This window comes from Pyrgilauda ruficollis, unplaced genomic scaffold (genome assembly GCF_017590135.1).
Source record: "Pyrgilauda ruficollis isolate IOZ18807 unplaced genomic scaffold, ASM1759013v1 scaffold27, whole genome shotgun sequence".
NCBI classification, from domain to species: domain Eukaryota; kingdom Metazoa; phylum Chordata; class Aves; order Passeriformes; family Passeridae; genus Pyrgilauda; species Pyrgilauda ruficollis.
In genome coordinates this window covers 8,837,645-8,862,013 of record NW_024524044.1, presented here as the reverse complement: position 1 = coordinate 8,862,013, position 24,369 = coordinate 8,837,645, and the positions used below count along the sequence as shown (strand labels likewise).

The 24,369-nt window shown below is 36.9% G+C and overlaps 2 protein-coding genes across 3 annotated transcripts in view; one reads left to right on the top strand and one right to left on the bottom strand.

Annotated features, from left to right (window-relative positions):
• Positions 1–466: 466 nt before the first annotated feature.
• Positions 467–14,447, bottom strand: MLC1 (modulator of VRAC current 1). Of its 2 annotated transcripts, XM_041471503.1 has the most exons (12): positions 14,371–14,447; positions 13,518–13,701; positions 11,312–11,401; positions 9,261–9,314; positions 9,023–9,124; positions 7,278–7,379; positions 6,313–6,384; positions 5,730–5,846; positions 4,952–5,008; positions 3,704–3,826; positions 2,124–2,291; positions 467–963 (listed from the first exon to the last, which is right to left on the bottom strand). In XM_041471503.1, exons 2-12 carry the CDS (start codon positions 13,695–13,697, stop codon positions 889–891), a joined length of 1,140 nt encoding a protein of 379 aa, XP_041327437.1. In that variant the 5' UTR covers positions 13,698–13,701; positions 14,371–14,447; the 3' UTR covers positions 467–888. The 2 variants fall into 2 exon arrangements, with proteins under 2 accessions (XP_041327437.1, XP_041327436.1); XM_041471502.1 differs by lacking the exon at positions 9,261–9,314 and having other exon boundaries at positions 9,023–9,109.
• Positions 14,448–18,698: 4,251 nt separating this feature from the next.
• MOV10L1 (Mov10 like RISC complex RNA helicase 1) overlaps positions 18,699–24,369 on the top strand; it is a 28,752-nt gene continuing 23,081 nt past the window's right edge. The window contains exons 1-4 of the mRNA XM_041471479.1: positions 18,699–18,741; positions 19,736–19,920; positions 22,927–23,083; positions 23,481–23,593. Coding sequence (XP_041327413.1) covers positions 19,795–19,920; positions 22,927–23,083; positions 23,481–23,593 — 396 coding nt within the window. The 5' untranslated portion in view covers positions 18,699–18,741; positions 19,736–19,794. The remainder of the gene's footprint in view (positions 18,742–19,735; positions 19,921–22,926; positions 23,084–23,480; positions 23,594–24,369) is intronic.

The window sequence follows — 24,369 nt, the reverse complement described above, 5'->3', positions numbered from 1 at the left end:
ATCACCCTGGTTACCCCAGAATTCCTATTAACATGGAAATTCTAATAGTGTTTGAAATCTAGTTCAGCTACAAGATAAGGTCATCTGTATGGGGGATGTCCCTTATTTTAGGGCAGTTAAGTTGCATAGGTTTTAAAGATAGTTAGGAAAATAAATAAATGAAAAGTAATATATCTAAAACTAAAAAATTTAAAAACCCTCTTTCAATATCAGTAGTATCTCCTGTTATTTGGCCAGTTGCTTCTGTTTGTTGGATGTTTTAGTTTTGGCTAGCACCTTATGTGTCCCAGCACTCAGAAAAAGCCTCTCCCCCTTTTAACAGTCCAGAAATTGAAGTTTAATGGGAAAGAATATTCTGTTGTCACCTCTCAGATTAGACTGTCAATCAACATTCTCAAGTTTCCACATAATAAAGACTTTTATTTATATAAAAGCAATAAGATGCAGAACACTTTACAACTCCTACAAAAGTGAAGTATAAGCAAAAACATCAATTATGACTTGTACTCATGACTTTACAAAAGCATTTATCAGTCACACTGACTGCATAACTGCAGTTATAACAATCTCTTGCAAATATATGAAGCCTACTACATATTGCAATATTTTACTTTGCCATCAGCATAAATCCATGCAACTCATTACCTTTTTCTAAAGGTATCTTCTAAACACTAGACTACAGATACCAACAGAAAAGACAGATGTGTTAAAAATATTATCAACAAATTTTAAAATTATTAGAAAGATACATCATTTACTGTGTTATTCCAAGGCTCCTATTGCTGCAACTATATTGCTGTTTAAAAATGGAAGTTTTTAAACCTTCCTTCAAACAGTTGATTTATTTTATTGGATTGTGCTGTGTTGGCTGCATTTGTAGAATCCAAACTACTGAGCCATCTGCACCACAACTGCTTTCCAAGCTTTATCTTTGTCAAAATCCTTTAAGGTATTATTGGAAACCTAAAAGTAAACAAATTTAAGACAAATGCAAACATGAAAAAATGTTTTGATTATAAACTGAAGTTCAAGAAAATAAATACCTGAGAGAAGCTAGTAGAATGTGAACAGGTACAGCCAGAGCTATTAAAATATTCTATACATTTGTAAATTGCATAGTTTTGTATATAATAGCGTTTATATTTAGGATATAAAATATAACAGTGTAAATCGTATAATACTTGAAACATTTGGGTCTAAGAAACTTGGCCAAATTTCTATTTTAAACATGTTACTTAAGACATTTTTTCAAGTCTTTTTCTAAAATATGACTGAAAGCATTCACACCTAAACCTTTAACCCCAAAGCCAGAAGCAGTCCACCGTGGTGCAACTGAAACAAGATTTATCTACGTACACGCAAGCAAAGTAAGGTCTTGCCTAAGAACACAGACTTCTGAGAAGCCAAAGGGACTTGCAACTTCACCTACAACATTACTCATGTGTTTAAATACTAAAAGGTAAGCAAAAAAGTGTTGCTTTTGCACAGAAAGTGCTCCTTTTAGCATTTAACTCATGCCTAATTTCTCAGTGACTCGCAAAGCAGGAATACTTTTTAAATCATCTCCGGCAGAGATCTGTTAGGCCATGCCACGACCCATGCTCCAAACCATGACTCGCAGCAGTGGAAGTGCTGCTGTGCTTCATCTTTTATACAGAACCTAAGTCTCAGGACACAGATCCAGCAAATAAGCAACCTACACCAAATATCCTCAGCAACATGAAGGGACATCATTCCAAAGCTTCCACTTTCCATTAGCAGCTGTTTACTGACTTGACTGATTTCAGTCTCTGCTCCCAGTGCTTTCTATCCAGTGCTGGACTGAATCCAGCACTCTCCTTCCAGTGCAGTAAGCATGAGTTACTCTCTGAGAGTGTTTAAGGATTCAGGGTCTAGCTCTGTACAGCAGAGGAAAGCCCAAGGAGTACAGTTCTGTGTCCTATGTCATGCCCAGTTATCATCTAACCAGGAAACTATTACCTCTTGATTACAAAATTAAGTTTCATAGAAGAGCTTTTAATTGTGGTCTGAATTAAGATCAAAATTTAAGACCACAAAAGATTTTTTAAAAAAGCATTTCAAAATAGATATTTTCAAATTTTCTAGTGGGTATAAATACAAACCTCTGTTGTTCTGTATTCCTGTTTTTTAACCTGTGATGGTGTCCATGCTGAATCTTGTAGTTTCATTTTTGTCTTGTAATTCACACACTGTATTACAGTTCCAATAGTAAGGCATGCCTGAATTAGCAGCATCAACATCAGAAGCAACAGGAGTACATCATAAGATTGCTGAAAATAGACATATGTTGTTAACTACTTGAATAAAATATTTGATAATGTTCCCATCTCTATACTTTAAAAATTCCTATCTAGACTTTTTAAATCAAATTATCATTTAAAGTTTATTTCAGCATAAAGTTTCAACCAAAATTTTAGTACCTGAGTTTGCTGAAAGTAAATGAGAGCTATAACTTCTAAAAAAATGTTAATTTGGCAAATTATCTTTTCCTCTGGAAACACAACAGAATTGAGGAAACTATCCTCTAAAATAGAGTCTTACTGCTGGTTTTGACCTAAGCAATGTCACAGCTATGCTTGGGCCTGGCCTTGTGCCTTCCTGGCTCTGACCTTGCCCTGTTGACCTGAGTTCCTGGATGACCTTGGATCTGTCTCAGTACTGTGGACTTACCTGGCAATCACTGAACCTGGCTACTGTGGCTGGACCTGCCTTCCTTTACTGTTTTTTGGGGCTTTTTAGGACTGCCCTGCTTGCCAATGAAGTCACCATTCTTTCTCTGTCCTGCTGTTACCTCCTGCTCCATAGTTCATCGCCCTGTGCAGAGCAGCCCACTCTTACTGCAACCACACATAAAGCAGAGAATGTAAGAAATGCTCTGCAGGGTCACACCAACTGTCTAGACAGTGTAGTCATCCGTCTCCAACATGTGTGACAGGAGAAACTACTTAAAGAGGGTATGTCATCATTCCTGAGGTTCAACAACACAGTACACTCCTCCAGAATAAGAACAGGATCACATATGCAGAAGTTGATTTTCCAGTCCCTGAGATATCAATTTAATAAGCATTTTCTTTCTTTTCTTCTAAAGTTACGAGACTACTTAATGACTTGTGGAGACTCTTAATGACATTGGTCTAATGCCCCTAAGTGGTCCTTTGAACAAAATCAGGGATTGGCAAACACTTGGCCAGTAGAGCACAAGTAACCTCTTCACCAATGCACAGGTAACACTTCATACTGAAATGCTTTAAATTTTGCAAACTTTTTCTTCTCTGTCCAAATTCAGACTTTGAATAAATCCAGGTGTAAGCTTATAGTCCCAACGATGGATAAACATCCTAAGAAACAGAAAAATGTACTCCTCAAGCAAACCTCCAACCTTTAATTTAAATGCTACAAATTATAAAAGCCCCAAGGACTCTAGCATACTGTATATTATTTTTACTGTGTCTTCAGAATAAAATCCTATCTTTTTAAAACTACAATTCCAGGGTGCCAATAGATGTAACATACTTTCACTTATAAGTCAAACAAGAGTTTTTAAGTAATTTCTGTAAGATTTCATTCAATCTTTATAATGCAGTACCTTGTTTTCATATATTCCCTAATTTGCTACTGCCTTGCTACTATATGCTACTGTAACATACAGAAGATCATTTTTCAACTGCATAAAAACACATACTTTAACAGCAGGTGGATAACTTTTAAAGATGTCAACAACTTGCATGATACTGAAGGATAAGTATGCAGAAGCAGTGAACAACAAAGGAGAGGTAACACTGCTAATGGCAATCAGGACCTCAACCTAAAAAATAAGATAGTAATGGTTAAATAATAATATAAAAAATTAACTCTAGTTTGTGAGCTATGTCTCCTTGAAGCAAACATAACAGAAGTGTGTAAAACTGTGTAAGATTATACAAAAAAGAGAAATACTAAGAGCCATCCACATTTCATGAAGATACAGAAGCAAGTTTTGTATAACCCAAGTTTCCGAGCCAAAACACTGCTGGTTTGTAATTCATATTTCATTCAATACAGATGATGACATTTTTGTTTTGTTTTACAAGTGCCTTCCACACACACATAGAGGAAGTAATACCCAGTCTGTAGAGCCAGTACAGAAGCCACCATTTATTCTTCAATTTATATGAAGTAATGAGAATTAAAAACAGATATTGCAGACTTGGAACCTAAAATATCTTATGCAAATACCTTTGAATGTCCTGAGGCAAATTTACTGCCATACAATAGCAGCTGAGTTTCACTCAAATATCTCCCCTATAGGATTATATTCTGACTTCAGTTGTGGGTATGCCTCATTACTCACTTAAATAAGGTCACATGACTATTAATTAGAACAGATATTTTAAGGAGCCTTAACTACACATCTAGAACATTCAAGGAATATATGAACTCTACTGAATATTATTAGTTCTTGTTGCCATCCACAAAGATGAAAAATTTGCTTAAAACAGGTTCTAGGTCCAGCACAGCCTGCACATCTAATTTTCTTTTTTCAGAAACCACAACTGAAATGAAAGAAAAAGGGAACCTCCTCTCAGGAGCTTGAAAGCAGTTCTTGGCATACCACATGAGGCATGTCATTTTTCTATAGTAGTATCTTTTCCCGAGGAATCACTACAAAATATCCAAAAAGCAAAGCAGAACAAAACAAACTAAAAAAAAACCCCAAACAACCAAGCAAACTCTTCAAATTCTTTTCTAGAACTGATGAAATTAAGTCTCCAAAGGACCTACTGGAGCTCTTTTAAGGGATACCAGCTAACACTCCTACTACATATTTCTGCCACATTTTGTAGAAGCAGCGAAAAACAAGTGAGCAAACTTGATTAGTGTCCACTATCAGGCAGAGTTTCTTAGCATTATTCCACTCTAATAACAAAGTCAAAGAATTTTAAACACTTACCAGACATTTACTTGGATATTCAGCAGCTACATGACTCGCAATAGCACTTGGAAAGCACTAAGCAAAAGAATGTAACAAAGTAAGTATTTATTGACTTGAAAATTACAAAAACTACAATTGAGTTACAGTAATTCCCACTATTCACAGCTTTTTTTATTTTGTGTATTTTGAATGCTGAAAAGCTTGTTTATGAACTTTTTCTGCTTCATGCAAAGGGACTTTACAGACACATATATAAACCTAGTGATCATGGTCTTCTTTCTCAATCAGTTCCTTCGTGGCAAGCAGGGTGGCACAACATCCTTTATGAATCCACAGCTCCTGAGTACAGGCTGTTATTAGGGATAAGGGTTACCAATCACAGTCTCTGACTTATAAAACTGGTGAAACTGAGAGGTTAAATAAGATGTTCTAAGGATTCTACCATGCTAAATCTAAACTCAACATTTCTTTTGCAGCCTGAAATATTCTAAAACCTATGACTTTTCCTGACAGAACACCTCACTTCCAATACCTTTGTTTTAATACTCATTTCCATTTTACTGAATTGAGGACTGAGAATGTATCAGAACAATTTACTGAAGTATTGCAAGCCAAAACAGATCAAAAATATTGCATAAATATATTAAGTATATTGAAGTTCCAATTCATTTGCTAAGCAGCAATTCCCAAACAATATTAGAGCCAAATAAATACTCCAGTGGGGAGGAGAAAAGTGAAAAACAAATTTAATAAAAGCCATTGTTTTAAAAGAGTAGCTTCTATTTGCACTACTTACAGCAACTAAGATCCAAAAGAATGTTACTGAGAGGTATGGACCTGAGACTAGAACATCCATATTCAAAGCAATTATTCCACCAAATACTGATGAAATTCCAATAATCACCTCAATTACCTAAAACAAATAAGAGCACACCAATTATTAATAAGGTATTTGAACACAAAATTTCCTACTTCCATATAGAAAGGACCTCAGTGGAAAGAATAAAATGCATTTATGCTACTAGCTAGGCATAAAGTCTATGTTTTCCATTTCTAAAATATGGCAAAACACTAGCTAGCTTAAGTGGAAACAAGATCAGCTTCATTATACACATTTATGCTTTCATTTATTAGCTCCCCCAAGCAATAGTTCAGTTTAAACTATTTATCATTAAGTCATTAAGTAGTCTCCTTCCCATAATAAAGAGCAGTTATAATTTATCTTGCAATTCTCTAAAAGGAAGTATTTTACTATATATCTCTATTTTTGTCTATTCTTTCGGTTCTTAACTACAGTGATCTCTTCCTGGCTTTAAAGAACCTTAGCACTTACAAAGATGAAGTAATAAATTGATTCAATGAAACAATGCTTTTCTTACTGAGTATGACTTCAGAATTCGAGCAGGAAAGCTGACATTGCTCAAAACAATGGCACTGTCATGTGCAGCATTCTAGAGGAGAATAAAAAAATCATGATAAAAAATATACAAAGAAATAAATTTCTTTCTAATATCTTGTACAGCCTGTTACAGATCCTAACAGTGGTATGCAATATCTGGTTGGCCCAGAAGAGGTGACAGTGACGCATCAAGGTGTTCTCCAGGGTAAGACCACATCAATTACATTAAAACCAAACTAATTAGTATCAGATTAGCTGTTCCACAGCCACCATTCAATGATGAAATATTTTCATCTTGTCCCCCTTTTCCACCTTCAAAGAATATACTTTCTTCCTGAGCCTTCTGGCTTCACAGATGTGCATCAGCAGCAGCCAAAGGAGGACAAGGCACTACACAACTTTATCAATCAGTATTTCCAATGGCATATTATGTTTGCTTCATTCTTACCTAAAAGAAATACTGCTGTAGAAAAATGAGGGTGGGGTTTAGGAAAGCACTTATGAATAAAGACAATTTTATCAATAACCCCAAATCCTGAAGTCAAGAGGAGTCATGCAGATACCACCAAACTGACATACAAGACAAATACTTTCTCTACATCAGGCTTCAAAAAGGTATTGCTTGCATACATACAAGCTATAGTACCCTAATGTTCAAACATCAAGTTTTGTTCTACAAAACAGAAATAAAACATTTGCCATGCCCATTCATAAGACATTCAAAGAACTCTGTGCTGTATAATTTTCAACAGGTAATTTTGCAGAGGGGTCATTGCACTTTTAAAAGATAAAAGAAATAACTGTTTAGTACAGTATTTTTATTTGTAGTTCAAATACAGCTTTAGCATGCAAAGTTATGTACTGGTGTTGTCAATAAATCTTCAGCATACATAACACAGGAAAATGGAGAATTTTTTAACATGCATAATCCTTAAGGGTACCTACTTTCTTTCTTGTACAGCAGTCTTCGGTAGACCTTGCTGAAATGATCACAGTAGTTGCCATGAAGATTTCCAGCAGAATAAGTAGAATCAAGTTGAAATTTATCTGTCAGCAAAATCCCAGACATGAGTTATGTCTTCCATATTAAAAATAAAGGAAGGGGCTGAGTCTACCATGATTAGGCAGGTTGTCTAGTTTCTGTCAGATTTAGACACATCTACTGATTACATACTTTGTTATCTATTTTCTTAGCTCTTGACAATCTTCAAGAACAACATTATTCTTAGAATGCCTAACCTAAGGAAAAAACATTTGCTGCATTTATGGAAATATTCTGCCTGAAGATTTTATCACTGTCTTCCAGAAGAGAAGCTTACGATAAGGGAGTGTTTGCTGGGTACGTTTGCTTTTTGCAGGCCTTTCTATGTGAACCCAGAACACTGCAGCAACTATTGGAAGATTCTCAGGGGAAGGAGGGCCACAGGTCACAACTCCTAGATTGCAATCCCAAACTGTGTGCTACCATATTGGATACTGAATGGAAACACAAACCAAAGAACTGCACCAAGGATCCCAGTTCTGTGCCCTGTTTAGTGCTGGTAAAGCATTCACAAACACTCTTCATGGGTTCATGACACTTGCAGACTACACTGCAAAAAACATGGATGCTGCCATTGCTCATATTCAAGAGACAAGTAAGTGAATGCAATACTTAACACTGCTCTTTTGTTCCTTATTATTCTCATGAAAAGAGGTAGGTACCTACACTACATGGACTGAATAATTTCCAGGCACACAAGTTAGGCAGAGTGGATCTCCCTTTCTTGTCTTCAAAAGCACCACGTTTTTCCATCAGCAGCCCAAAATATATCTGGTAGTCAGTCAGGCCATTGGGGCAAAGTACCAAAAGTCTAGGAAGAACTGATACCATTCCAAACCTATACAATTACAGCAAACGATTGTTCAAAAACTTACAACAGAATGATATTGTTTCCTCCTGTCAGACCTGCTTTGTTGATGATGAAATCTCAGTCTTTCTCTAATACTCTGACATGTATCTTGCAGCATGTGTTTTTTGAAAAAAGTAGCAAGTGACAGATTTAGGAGGCTTTTTTGGATGCTGAAATTCACTTTAGTTTAGGAAATGATAATTCAAACTATGTGCTTTGCTGTACCCAGTAGACTGTACAGTTGTACTAACTACGCAAACAACGATAAATGCCATTGTGGCAAACTTCTAGAAAATGTGCTACAATGAAGAATACAGGAACTGTTAGGCAGATAAGAAGTTCAAATGTGTGGCCTGCAGAACAATTTAATCCAGATTAAAAATTCCCATGATTTAGACATGTTTTGACACAGAGCTAATACTGATATGAGCTGGCAAGGCCACACGTCACACTTGGCAGTGCAGTGCCAAGTAGATGCACAAGTCTGAGTCCAGAAGCACTGTAACTAAACTGATGGACTATCTCACTTAGACCCAGGTACAAGAAGTAAATAACAAAAGTTGAAAAAGTAAGAGTAAATAAATTAGATTCTTGTGAATATTATTGCAGGTAACTAACATTGGGCAAAGAGAAATGTAAAGTTGCTGTTGTATGATCTCTCCTCACAGACCAAGCAGGAACACTGGGATATTGGCAGCAAAGTAATGACATGTGATCTCCAGCCACCTAATGTCCTCCCCGCCTTGTTTTTTAACAAAGATAAATGTATCACAATTAGCAATTGTTTTAGTAACTTACATTTATAGCTGATGGATTGAGGACAAGTTTGCATCCAAACCAAATTAAACATGTTGTTGTAACAGCAAATGTAGAGACAAAGAGAATCTGAAAATTTGGTATCTGAAAAACAATTTCAGAATGGGTTTCTCTCTTATTTTAAACAAAAGAGGGAATATGAACACACATACAGATATATATAGATAGATAGAGATAGAGATAGAGATACATAAAATTAGCAATAAAGTTTCATACTTACCACATTAATTTTATTCCTTGCTATAGCAAAGCTCACAACTGCTGAAGGAATACACTGGGAAAATTAAAAGAAAAGACTAGTGGGATCTTCTGCACAATGAATTTTATATATACTTTTATAGATGTATTCTATGTGTCTGAATTCATATTCAGTACACTTAGACAAACAGAAGATCAGAAACTCTGAAGAAAATGTTTCACTTGACTGAACTCATTAATCACAATCAGTGTCTACGAATTACAAGAAGTTTAAACATACCTTCCATACCCCTCAGATTTTACTAACTATCCAGCACAATGTGATGAGTAAAAGAAAGAAAGTCTTTCATGAGGTATTTCATGCCTTCATTAGTTTAAATTAACTCTAGAAGCCTGAGATCCTTGAGCAGGGGAAAACAGGCCCAAACTGGGCCTGCACATTGTTTAAACAGACATCATCCTCGTTGAATAAGCTAAAATTTGCCCAATCTCAAAACAGTTCTGAAGAAAATCTTGTGAAAATCTGCTTAGTCAAGACACACTTGGAGACCTGTGCCTGGGATGTTCATTTGGCTCACTGGGAACTATGTTTCCCTACTTGAGGGCAAAGATAAATGGGAAAGTCATGCACAAATGAAAAGTTCTCACAAAGTAATTTCTCCATCCCTTAGCTGTTCCCCATCACAACACACATGGCTCCATTACAGATTCAACTCTATTTTACACAAACGCCTACTAAAATTATAATAAAAGTGTTCTTATGTTAAATAATGAATGATGCAATAAATGCCACATTTCTAATTCTCCTCCCACACACCTGAACACTAATGGCTTAACAATGGAATGCTATAAAGAGATTAATACTGACATGTAAAATTCTTGGCAGCACTTCCTCAACACCTAAATGACTTTTACTGACATAATTAAAATGTTCTTCTATGTCCTGGATACACAGGAGTTCCTAGGACACTACTGGACTATGTTTAGGCAACTGAATGCCAGTATCAATCTAGATGGTGAAAGTCTAGAGAGCAACTCAGCCTCAGGCTAAATGAGACACTTGGTGTCCAGCTGGCTCCACATCCCTCCAGGCTCTTCTGACTGCACCAACGTCACCAACTGCAGTAGGAGCTCTTACACCTTCTTCACATACACACACCAAACATACACACCTTCAAACACAACGAGATAACCTGCTGCATCCAAAGATCTACCAGGTCTTTGGAAAGTTTCAAACATGAAGTTCAAAGAGTCAAGATCAGGGGCAGAGAAAGAGACATCTCAGTAACTAAACCAGTGTTGCAGAGAATAAGGTATCTGTGAGGACACTGACTTAAACTCCTCCAACTTCAACACCTTTAGTGGAAACCCAAGTGATAACTCATTCATAGAGCAACTCCTGGGACCTGTTTGTTCCAAGTAATCTTGGACCTAACTTAAAAACAAATATATAGGTCAAGGTGAGAAAATAACAATGACAGAATACTGCCATAAACAAAGCCAGTACATGAGACATTAATATCTAAAGCACAAACCAAGCATATATAATACAGTAAATATGTATATGCATCCCTCAAAGTACAGAAAAAAATACTGGGCTCTGGAAAATGTCAGCCATCTTTAATGCATACTTTACTAATCAAATAATAATATTCAAGAGAACTTTAGTCTGCTTGGGTACTTGGATATTATGGCAAAATAAACTGAAAAATTAACATTTTGAGATATAATATGAAGTACATTTTGATAGCATATAGCCAGAAAACTTTCCAAATACATAACAACAAAAATTTTCTTAAAATCAAGCACAGAAAAACTGCTCAGCAGATTAATCTTGCATGCCAATGGTAAGCTGATTAACAAAAATGGTAACACAAACACAATTGTCTTTATGACAACAGTTATTCCTTTAACCATGCAATGAAATTCCATTTAATGAACTGTTAAATATAATTAAATCTTCCATGAAGAAAAATAGTAGAAAAAGACAGAATAAAAGACATAAACCCACAAAAATTATTTACTATTGCATTTGCTGTCAAACAGCAACAGCAAATAATTAAGAATGCTTACTGAACCTGCTGCACAACGTAAATAATCCATTTCAGATGGAAAAATATTTCCCAGATATAGTGAAAATCCAGAAGTAATAAGGAGGCAAGTCTGCAAAGCAACAAAAAAATTTATATGAATAAAACTTGGGTTTAAAAAAAAAAAAAAAACGAGTCAGACATAAATCAATAGACATAAATCAGACAGTAATCAATCCCTTTCAAATTGAGCTACTTTTAAGAATGCAGTTTTTGTGTGAATAAATTTGAAGAAAAATATCAAAATATGCTGACTTCTGAAGATATTCACTGGTTACCAAGACCTAATAATGAACATATTTAAATCAAGAATTTTGTCCTGACCTGGCAAATAACTCAATATAAGTCAAAAGGTAACTGCAGTGTTTAGTGGTAAAAATGTTTCAGAAACCTCAGCTATGTCTCTACTTTGCATTCCCTGCTTGAGTCTAACATTCATTATGCATATGGGCAGCTGGGCAATTGCCAACTGGAATACAGCAGTAAAAATAGAATTGGGATACATTTATGAAGTTTCTTCCACTATATTCCCACACCCCTCCAAATTCTCTTCCTGCTTTCATCCAGCAGCACATCCAAAAATGTTCAGCTACTCCTCTTACCTTAACAAGTTTATTTTATAACTACCACAGTTACACACTCTGCAATAACCAATTAGTGTCTTCTACTAACATTATTTTGGTTTCCCTTGTCATTCCTCTGAGTAGGCATTTCTTTGAAGGGGTTGGGAAACGTAAGAGACAGAATGGCTCTTTTGTTTTATTTGGGTATTTTTTTCATGTTAGAAAATTACTGGGGGTCTTTAAAAAGTCCTTGTCAAAAAAAGACAGAAAATAAGGAAAGTGTATGTGCATCCATAAACACACACACACAGAATTTTGGCAGACTATAAAAACAGTCTATGGAACCACGAGTTGAAATTGTGCTTGATGCTCATCGAATTGTTCCTGCACAAAACCAGCCCATCAGCCACTTTGATGTCACTCTGCAGTTGGCAACTGCTCCCTGAAGTAGACGGTTCTGTTCACTGTGACTTGCATTGCTCGGCATACAGACTTTCTCTTCTGGACACTGTCTTTGAGAAGGGTTAATAGAGACTAAACACTTGGGAGAAAAATCAAATTGGAATTTAATCTAAGAGTTTATTAATAAAACTGCACTTTCATTTTTCCAAGAAATTCATTCTTCTTGATAATATGACTTCAGCAAATGATCATTAAACATTATTATCTCCAAAAATTTACAACTACTCAGTAAATTACAGACAGTTGTTCTTTTGGACAATTAAGTTTGAGAAAATTTAATGCAAATAAAGCCAGCACTTCTTTTCCTCTCTTTTCATGTGACAGTACATCTGAAAGGAAATCCAAGCCTTGCAGTTTGTCAGAAAGGAAAAAATGCTCAGCTGTTTCCACAAAAATAAGGCAATACTTTTATTCACTGTGCATAAACAAGCAATTACCATATTAACAGTGAGACAATCTTAATTCTTAATAAAAAGTATGCTTCAAAACACACAAGCTGACAGAAAAAGAAAAGATCAAATTCTAATTGCTATAATGAAGTTTAATTAACTTGGCTCAGAACATGGAGAAGCATATGATGTACATGCAAGATGAATATCCTGTGATTCTAGCAGTGAACACAAAAATTCAAATCACTGTGTTGACGGTGTAAGAAGCACAAGTATATACCTCACTACATTAATGATTATACCAAATACTTATGTGGCTACTGAACCCTGATAGATGAATGTGGCAATCAAGTACCACATATCTTTTTAATGCCAAAATGCTACCATGGCAGCCACAGTACATTTAATAGTTACAAGTATTTTTTAAAGAATGCATATGATCTGCATACTTTATATACTCTACCAAAAAGCACTGCTTATACATACACATGGGCTGATATTTACCACTACCACACTTATTCTCTGCTTAGATGATTAATATTAATAATAAAAATAAGCCTTCATATACCACCTCTGATTAGTAAAAAAAATAGTCAAAGAATACACACAGTCTACATTCCAAATTTGCTAAATACGTTTCTATTTCTACAAAGATTTCTTTTCAATACTATCAGTGATGAAATTCTTAGTCTTCAAATGACGTCAAACAGAACAGATTTCTGGGCACTAAGGCCTCACCTGTATTTTTAAATTTGCTATAATTTAAAGTACTTACTCCCATCAGCAAAGAAAATATCCATGTTTTGTAACTAAAGCAAGGATGCAGCCTCTTTGACAGCTGAAGGTCACTGGATTTGATATCTGGTATATAATTTCCATTCTCTTGTTTTCCCCGCTCCAAAGTTGGCATCCTGTCATAGCTAAATTCTTCTCTGTAACCTTCTTCCCTGGTCATAACACTTCACAAAGGCAATTAAATAATAATAATGCAAGTTACAAAGAAAGAGAAAAAATATAATTAAGATCCTTCACATACTCAGGTCAGTGCTCAACTAGGTTTTTTGTGTATTCAAGACAAAATTAACACAATGTTTAACTACTGGATGTATTTACATTTCAAAATATGTAAACTTTCTAACAACTTACTTACACATCTTAACTAAATTTCATCCTAGAGCCACAGTTCATAAAAACATAGTATAAGTACCAACATATTTAAAGTTTATGTGTCTATGATACCTCAGTAAATTTTTATTTCAAAATCTAAGAACCAGTTTTAGAGCTGTTTAGTTCGTGCATACATCTATAACCAAAGCTTTTTACTTTTTCAGCTTAGGACAGCAAAGATAATCAAACAGGTTTCAACATAAATTCCACTTGATTTCAACACCTTTTATCAACTATCTAAAATGACAGACTTCCCTATGAGTCCCATGAACACACATACCCACAATAACTCAGCTACAGCAAACTGTTTCAAATTTACCCAGTATCAACCATCTCTTGCTCCCTTTATCCTTTTTTGTTCACCTCACTGCTTGCCAATCTGTTAAAATACCATGAGGAGTATCTTATATCAGAATTAAGTTACTGTAGATTTTTCAACAGTTAAAAACCTTCCTGCTTACCTTCCACTGAAAAGTTAGCTGTCAGTTTAAAACAGCCCTGTGAACACAGCTGCCTGTACACTTTGTGATATTCTCACCGTTCAGTGAGTCATGCCGGCTTTGAAAAGTTCTCCCTTACACTTTGGCTTTCAACAACATCTATTCAGATATGGAACAAAAGCACAGCAAGAACTTCAGTTAAGCCAGGGAACAGGAAAATGCCTCCTGAATTTTAATTAAGAGAACACACTAGAAAATGACTGTACTACATCTCATAGGGCTGCTTCCAAATCAGACCAACAAATTAAAAGTTTCATGTCTCTTTTTTATTTGAGTACTACCCCTTACTTAGCATCTTAAATAAAAGTTTCCTCACTTTTCCACTTTTGGCTATCATAATACCCCAGTGAGCGCAGTATCTAACAAACGAGCTCTTGTTTCAAAAGAGCAAAATGTACTTACAACGCAATATTCTCCTAGAAAAAACTGCAGATAAAATTTCAAGTATTACAGTATCTCAACAAGATGGGAAGCTCAAAAGTTAGAGGTTAGAAATCTATCAAGATTATTATTATTTTCACTGTAGAACACTTCTGTCTTTTTCCACTAACCCCAGTCTTCTGGGGTGCTCAGATAAACCTGGCACATTTCAATCGTGCCGTCATTCGCACTTACAGAGCACCCAGATGACTAAACAGCATATTTTCAGCCTAGCAGGCAGCAGTGACATGCAATGGCCAGCGTACATTGGATCCAGTCCTCCTGCTTATTAAGCAATGAAAAGGGGGAAAAAAAGGGACGTTTTTATCTTGAAGATGTTGGCACCTTGACAGCTACAGCAATGACAGGGTCTTTTGTCTAAACTTTAAACACTCTTGTAACCAAGACACAATTAAATCTTCAGTATTCTGAAGGGCATCACCTTCAAAGTATGCTAGAAAAACTTCTGAACAGCACAACTTCTCAGTTTGTACAGACTGTAGATTTTCCTTTTTTCATAATGTCAGACAATACTGAAAGAATATTAAAATGTTACAGTTGTTTTAACAGATTTAAACAGTGGAATTAGTACACCATACACAGCAATAGACACATCTGTAAACTGTACTAGAAAAGAGGGGGAAAAAGATTGTACAGTCAAGCAGAACTTTCTGAAGTAATTAAGCCCTACTGTTCCTCTGCTCATGGAAGAAACACTGCACAACTATTTCTATTATCTGAAACTTTCCAAAGACCACATGTTTAATGGATAATGGGTTTAATGGATAATGGGTATTGCTTACCTGACAGCTTTTTCAGTAAATACTAGGAACTGATTGACACAAATTACCATAGACACAAAACACAATCATATTTTAATTAACCCTTTTGATCAATTTAGGGAGAAGTTTTGAGGGTTCGGGGGGTTTTTTTTTGTTTTGTTTATTATTTACACAAAATTGGTGAGATAGTTAGGTATTTACTTGATCTAATCTCTCTGAATAAAAAGAATTTATAAAGTCCTGCACCACTGACCAGAGCAGGGTTCAAACCCTAGAACAGATTGCTCACAGTTCCAAGTGTTTCAGCCAGTATTGTACCTGTAAGTTCCCTCTCTCAAGCATGGTTATACAGTGTTTTCTCAGGTTATAGTGAAATTCCTCCTACCCCCCTTCCTGTGTAATTCTCAGTATTTCCCATTTCTCTTTTGCACAGAAGTTCATTGCATAATTAATGCATCCTCTGCACTTGGCATCAGCATGAACAAAAAACACTTAAACTTCAAAGTTCAGTTTCTACTCTAAAAATTTTCTGGGGCCCTTATTTTAGCTCCTCTTCATCTCATGTTGCTGATTCCAGAAAAGGTCTCTTTTTTGTGCAAGACCAGAACCCAAGTCATTGACTAAGACCTCTACTGCTAGATAAGGTACAAATGTGATGTACAAAGAGATTCCTCCTAATTCTAAAGAATGCATAGGAATTTTACACAAAGACTGCAGCAAGTATAACAATTCGAACACAACATGAGAAGCTTCTGAAAAGGATTTACAAATTAAGTGTTTTAATTTTAAGTTAGGCCAAAAGATGTCAAGGGATGACAATTAAATCAAATTATGAGCAGCTATGAATAACTACATACTTCCACCACAGGACTGACCACTGAACAAACTCAGGTGCCTGAAGCAGCTATAGCAGATACTTGGTCATTTGCCACAGGCCGTGTGCAATGCAAGCATCCCCTACAGTAATGACAAAAGATAAAAACCAGATTACCAGTTATAACTCAAGTGCCAAGGGACAGTGTGACAAAAAGGCACATAAACTTGTCAGAGTCCTACTTTTGCTATCAAGGACTAAGGAAAAAGCATTCTGTTCTGGGCCACATTCCCTGGCCCGAATGAAGGTTCACACTCACATTCCAAAATCTAAATGAAAACCACACCTGAAGCTCTGGTGAAGTTTACATTTAGCATCCTGACCAACTCTTCCATTTTCTGATGAGTTAATACCTGCACTACACTTGTGTTTTTTCACACAATATTTAATTACGCTACTTTAGCTCATTACCTGTATTCCTTGTTGAATATTTTCACCTCTTTTAAAACCAGCTCTTTGACATATTTTGTTTCTCTGAAGCTGATTTCTTAGTCCATGTTTCCTAGTCACATCTTGGGGCATGTACTGAACCAAGATCAAAATGTAGATCAAATAGCTTCAAATTGATGCCTTGCTCCCCTACAATAACATTTGCTCCCCCAGTATAATACAAACTTCTTTGGATTTAGTCCTTCATGTAAACCATCATCTTCTCCAGAAATACAATCTTTTCATCCACCACATTTTTGCCAACTAACAGTCCCCTGCCGGCACTCCCACTGGAAACTCAGTGAAAGAAAACAGTACTTAAAATTCTTTAAATCAATGTACCCAAAAGGGGCTAACACTCTCTCTGCACTTTTCTAAAACCAGCACTGACTACAGACACTCACGTTTCTCCTTCCAATGGCATCACCTCAGTTACTTCAGAATGAGACACTGGAACCTGTGTGCAGTTACTGGCAAACAGAATTTATTCTGCTCTAGGAACTGTACAGAACTCTGTAACAGTGTTAAACCATCTGAAATGCATTCCTAGCCCTTCTTTGCCTAAATAACGCCGAGTGAACCATACAGCTAGAAACTAAAAAGTTGCCAAAGACAACTACTGCTTTAGTCACACAACTCAGGCAGTGTATTTTGTGATTTCTACAAAGTACACACTGCCCTGCTCAACCTCCTGAAAGCACCTCCTCTAACAGCTTTATGTGGCACTTCTATTTAAACTACTGGGATGCTGAGCTCATCAACTCAAAAAATTTGCTTTGTGAAAGAGCATTTGTTGAACAAATTCAGAGGCCTTATACAAGATGTCTGAACTGCAGTGTGTGAAGAGAACTGGTAAAAAATACAAGAGATGGTAACTACAGGGATAGTAAGCACAGAACTACAGAGATAGTAACTCTCTAGAACTACAGAGATAGTGAACAAGTCAGTAAAATCGTATTTCCTCAGGCACTACAGCAGCTCATTCATTAATGATATTAAGTCAAAAACACTTTTTTTTTTTTTTTCCTGTTAGGCAAATTTATCATATTCTAGTTTATCCTGTCATTTTGAAACTGGCTGCTACTGAGAGCATCGCAATCCACCAATGTGCCACGTGCATAATCTTCCAACCCACTCCGCTGCACCGCACTGGAGGGACTCTGTGCCCGGCTTATTCCCAGAGCCACGGAGAGCTCTCAGCCCAGGGGAGGTCACAGCCCGCCCGTGGGCTCTCCCTGCTTGGGGCGTCCCATCGCGGAAACGCTGGCATACACTACGACCACAATTTCAGCACCACCAACAAGCTGCACACACCCTTTTCCTTTAAGCTCTTCCGTGGCAGCCTCGTGCGACTCCACCTTTCCCGTGCGGCAGGCGCCGCGGGCTGAGCCCCTGCAGAGAGCAGCGCCACACCCGGCCGCTCGCCCTCCCTCAGGGCTCTGCCCGCCGCCGGGGCAGCCCCTGCGCGGGCCCGCGGGCGCCCCCGAGGCGCGCGGCGCTGCCCCGTGACCCGGAGCGAGCAGCACCATTGGCCGCGCGGCGCGGGCTCGAGGCGGCCGCGGGGAGACTTCGCGCCTGGGCTTGGCGCATCTCTAAGGCAGTCCTGGGGCTCCGAGTCTTCGCGAAGGCGCTCCGGGATGCTCTCTCTCCTTTCTAAGGCGGTCTCCTACTTGTGGAGACGCGCAGATGACGAAGATGAGAGATGGACGACCTCTGGTAGGAATTCCGGGCCCGTTGTGGGTTTGTGCTGCAGCTTCTGAGCTGTGAGGTGTGCTCGTCCCCCACGTGACTGGAGCTGAGTGCAGACCTGTTTCCTTAAGAAAGGATGTAAGGAGGAGATTGGGATGATAAAGGCATCATTTTGACTGCAGAGCATGTGGAAGTTTTCTCGGAAGTGCTTTTTTGCCGTTTCCTGGGTAGGATAGATTAGTATTGCTGCTGAGAGTATGGAGTAAGGAGTAGGAGCAGTGCCCTGGCAGCCAGGTGGGCCAGTCGTGTCCTGGGGTGCACAGGCACAGCATCGCTGGTGGATGAGGGGGCATTGTCCTGCTCTGCTCTGCTCTGCACTGGGGCAGCCTCACCTCAAGTTCTGGGGCAGTTTCAGATGCCTCAATACAGGACCTACATCAAACCATTGTAGTGAGTCTAGTGGAGGCTGAGCAAGATGGTGAAAGGTCTCGAGGGTGTGACTTAGGAGGGGCAGCTGTGGTCACTAGACTTGTTCAGCTTGGAAAAAAGAAAGCTGAGGTGTGACCTCATCACAGTCGACACCTGCAGGCAGGGTGCTGGTCTTCTCTTAGAGTACCAGGGACAGGATACAAGGACATGGAAGGAAACTGCATCAGGAGTTTGAATTGGACAGTGGGAAAAGGCTCCTCACTGGGAGAGGGTGGTCAGCCACTGGAACAGGCTTCCCAGGGAAGACACCAAGCCTGTCAGAGTTCATGGGCCATCTGGATGATGCACTGAGTCACGTTGTTTAGTTTTAGGTAGTCCTGTGAGGAGCAGAGAGTTAGACCCCCGTGATCCTTATGGGTCTCTTTCAGTGTGAGATATTCTATTAATTTATTTTTTAATGGAGCTTAAAGCATGTTGGTTTTAAAATGTAGTTTGTATTTAACTAGCTTTCTTAATTGGTTAAAACCATAAATTGCCATAAGATTCAAGACTTAATTATGAAAATAATTAGTTGGCAGCTGTTGCTATTTCCAGTTGGCCTTTTGGTAGAATGCATATCCCTTTTAGTAGCATTCATAACTTTTTGCACAGTTCCATAAACAAGTGATTTGGGTTTATGTCAACACTTTTCCTTTTGATGCAGGTGATAAAGAATTGAAAAGTGTACAAGGAGTAGTGACAAGACTTTGCCATGATTATGGGATGATAGATGACACGATAGTCTTCACAAAGGATGTTGTTACAAAAAACATATTGCTGGCTGTTGGACAAGAAGTTATTGCCACTGTGGAAGAGGATAAAACATCAGGTGGCCTGAAGGCTGTCAGGGTAAGAGGTGAAGATAAATAGTAGTCTCACTTTCTCCATAAGTACCTTTGGGCTTTGTTTTGGAAGTTACTGTAGTTTTAGCCTCACAAATTCTACAAAATAGGATAAATTGCAAGCTGTTCACCTAGAGGGGATAATCTGGGGTTTGTGGGTCATTTTATTGTTTCGTTCCATCTCCTTTCAAATTATGTTTAATACTGATTCTCTGAATACAGTTGTAGATGTAGTGAATAAGAAGCCATTAGTTGAGATAATTGCGTCAGAATTTTAGTCGTAGCTACTCCAGATCTGTGTAACTTCTGAGTTTCAGTCAATTTTTTGTTACTGTTATATGAATGGATAAGAAAATCAAAGAAATTTGATCTTGTGCAAAGTTTGCTCTTTTTGTACAGTGTGTTCTTGTGAATAAGAACAGAAATTTCAAAACTCCCTGTTGTAAAAATTGGTAACTTGATGTTATAGACAATTACAAAAATGGAGATCTTCTATGTTTTTTGCTTAACACCTCATTTGTATACCTGTTTCGAGCATGATTATACCTTGTCAGTTTTGAGGGAAGTTTTTCTTAGCAAATCATGTTGAAACCAAATGTAGTTTCATTAATTAAATGAAACCAAAGAAAGACTTAATGGGGAACCAGTTTTATTCTGTGACCCAAAATTAAACATGGAAGAAAAGTAAACAGTAAGTCTTGTTTCTAAAGTATTACCAAGTCTAGTACTATCAAAAACCTGGTGTCTTGTAAGATAACTTTATATCTCTTCTTATTTCCTTTTGTTTCTCCTTTTTAAATTTAAATTATTTTCATGCATAAAAGCTAAGTATTGTTTATCCAACAAGCAATATCAGTGCTGTTTTGTAAAATAATATACACAGTCAGAAAATTGATTAGTTTAAGTCTTACTTTTTCTTCCTTGTTTTTATTCTGACTGACAGCTTTCACCATACGGTTGAAATACTGTAATTGCTCCAAAATACATAAACCTGGTAACTGAGAAACTGCATATGGATCTACAAAGCAACTGGAATATTGTAACAGTTGTGGCATGTTTTGCTGTATATTCTAGAATATAGATAATGGCTTTTTGAAAAGTATGATGATTTTTCTTATTCCTGTTTGTGAGCTGTAATCCTGCAGGCATCTCAGACTGTTGGCAATGTAGTTTGTGGCTGGGTGAAAAGCTTTGAGACAAGTTCCTGTCAAAAGCTGACTATACTCCATGGAAAGTCAAAGTCCAAGGGCAGTCTTGATTCAGTAAGGAAGAAGATAAAGCTAATTTCTTCAAAGTCTAAGAGCAGCAATAAAAACCATTCTGTGTTTTGTGATGTGTTGTCTTACTTTCCATATAGCAGCACAAATTTGAGATACTCTGAGCATATGATAAGAACAGATTGTAGTTGTTTTGCATGGTGAAGAGCTAAGTCCTCTTTCAAACCCCTAGTCAGAGAAGAAAATTTCGCTTCGTGGCGAGCATCATTATTACCTACTATACAAAAAGATGCTTGAACATCAGTACTATCACTTAACTTTGGGTTTTAAGTGATCTTAAAGGTACTCCTCTAATTGCAGGCAGAAGCTCTGAAGCCTGGACACTGCCAATGCAGTTTGGGGCAGGATCTGGAAGGCTCTGTTCCAACTTTGGTGGTGTCAGTGTGTTTATGTTGCTTGCTTTAAGGAAGAGTGTGGTCAGCCTTGGGTGCCTCTTTGCTCAGTGTACTGTTTCAGCTGCTGTTTGGAGCTACTGGCCATGTGGTTTGGAAAGATCATGGCTCAAAAGTTTGGATTTCAGTTTATTTGAGGTCCAGTCCTAATTAAACTCTGCATGGAATGATTATTGGTTCTGTAGCAGGCTTTAAAAACAGGCTGCTACCAGTGGTAGTAGGAAGGCCATTTTAACCAGTATGAAAAAAACCTTTAGTTTTATTAGGTAGAGAAAAATAGAGAACTTTCAAAAGAAAATGTATGTTGGGAGTTTTAAGGTGTTTTCATGTTGTAAAAACATTTCTTTAGGTCTACAATTTACTTTCAAGTGTAACTGCATGTGTAGTTTACGTGAAATGTAAATTTACTATTCTTCTGAGGAACAGTTTGCTTATTCTTGTTCTATCCATATGAAGCCATAAAAATCACTTTGGAGAAAGTTTGATATTTCTCAGCATCTTCCTGGTGAATGGGAAGATATGTCTGTCAGGCTGGAACAAAGTATAGATTTTTCTTTAATTTTTTTTTTTTACTGTGAGTTTTCATGTTGTTGAAGAAATATCATGTAATAGTAATTATTTTAATGCAATAAAACAATATTGGCTAAAAAATAAATAGCTATTTATAGTCAACTAGTGTCTGCAAACCTCTGAAGTATAGGTAGACTTAGGCTATTCATTACTATTGTAGACAGTAAGCATTATGTTCAGCAAAATAAATCATATAAAATTTAGTATGATAATGTGCTTCAGATTGGATCAGACTTCAGTGAACTTACATGTGAAGTGGTGATATGAACAGTCTGTTAGAAACAGCTCTAGGGGTTTTCTTAATCAAATTACTAAAAAGTGACAGGGTCAGTCTGAAATACATGTAGTGTTTATAAATACCGTCTTGAAAACATGCTTTTTGCTTTCTGAAACAGTCATTTTCTACTTCCAGTTGTGTACAGACACATTGCAGGATGTGGTGTTCCTGTCAATTGAAGGAAAAATCTTATGTAGACCTAGAGCAAGGGATGCGTGAGAAAGATTTGAAAAATCAGCATGTAATTATAGCAGTTGTCAGCACTGCCGCATACAGCACTTTTAAAAAGAGAAGTTTTAAAGTTTCTCTTTAAAAGAGAAGTTACTGTTTATTACTTACTTTTTTTGTGTCCAAAAAGTAACAGCTGCAGTAAGTAATTGTATAATAAGAAGCTTTGTCTCCATAAGCAATTGAAATTTTGTATATTTATTGTAGGACTATGTATTTAAGTCTAAGTGTCAACTGTTTAAATGTTTGGGTTATTTTTGTCTTAATAGGTAGACGCCATCCAGAATACACAAGAAGACTCCCATCCTACTTGTGATGCCTCTGAAGTAAATAAGAAAACATTAATTGGCAGCATTACCTCTCTCTCTGTGGATGGCGGCTATATTAATCAGAATACATATTTTGCAATGCAAGATGTCTGGGAAGGTGTGTAGGGACTTCTTGTTTCCTCTTTCTTAATATTTTTGTGTATACAATAGAAATATCTTCTGATAAACTTGCAGTTGTCATCCTAAATAAATTCCAATAGAATATGTGGTGAAACATAGTGAAACAGCCAGACATGGATGGAGAAAGCTGCCTGTTCATTCTCACTTATGCATTTAAGCATAAGTTACATGTAAGCAGATGTATTTTTCAACTAGCATCTCCTATGTAGTTTGCCATAACCTGCAAAGCAAAGGACTGCAAAGAAAACTTTGGACTCGGTGGGTCTGAATAATGCATTGTTCTGGCTTTTATTTAACTTACACTAATTCTGTAGGGAAGTAATGTAACTGTTATCGATAATAATTAACCTTAAGAAATGTTCTGTTTTGTATAGATTTCAAACCCTGTGAAGGTGACTGGGTGCAAGCAAAATATTATATTAACTCGACAACATGGAAGACTGAAGCAGTTGCTGTAAGGCCTTTGAGGTATAAACAAGTAAACAAGGTAAATGTTCTGCACGTTGTTTTTGGCAGTAGGAATCCTGGGTGAAGTGAGGTTTCAAATTGGTTTCAGTTACAAATATTGGTAGATCTTCTATAACATATCTTTAATTAAAAGATAAAACATATTAATTCATCCATTTAGAACATGTTTGTAAAATAATAAGGCGTTTTGAAAATGCATACATATTTTGAGTTGAACACAAAGAGTAACTAACATCTATTATGAATTGCTGATTTGAATTCTTACTCTTAGTTATGATGAGGATGTGTCATGATTGGGGAATTTATCAAGTTTCGTTTATTCAAGTGTTTCAGCTTAAAAACAACCACAGGCCCTTCTTTTTATTTTAAGGAAAATATTTATTTGCTGTAGTAATGCATATGCTATGCTACGTTTATGGTTTATTGTCTTTACCTTAACCCTGTATATTGAATATTTGCACTTCAAGCGTAGGAAAAAATTTGCCTCATTACTACTAATATGGAAATATAAATTAGGTAAGCTGACATGTCACAAGGAAGGTATCATGGTTAAGTCTGGTGTGCATATTGTAGTATGCCCTTCAGTGGAACTTAATGATTGTGTGAAGTACTTGTGTTTCTTTACTCTTTGAAATCTGAAGACAAGCACAGTGATTCTGGGTTAGGGCTCTGTGTTTACATCTGTATTCTGTTACCTGAATAACTGAAATTTCAGAATGCATTTTTATTAATGCTAGAAGGGCTGCTTCAGGTGAAAAAATAGTATGTCTGTTGGCTTAAAAAGATAATATCAAG

Bases quoted from the DNA above. Each gene is read 5' to 3' on its own strand.
- MLC1 (XM_041471503.1), bottom strand. From the start codon at position 13,697: ATGACCAGGGAAGAAGGTTACAGAGAAGAATTTAGCTATGACAGGATG. The intron at 11,402-13,517 runs GTAAGTACTTTA...GTTGCTTTGCAG, and splicing joins TATTTTCTTTGCTGATGGGA to ACTTGCCTCCTTATTACTTC. The intron at 3,827-4,951 runs GTAAGTGTTTAA...CTTATTTTTTAG, and splicing joins AATATCCAAGTAAATGTCTG to GTTGAGGTCCTGATTGCCAT.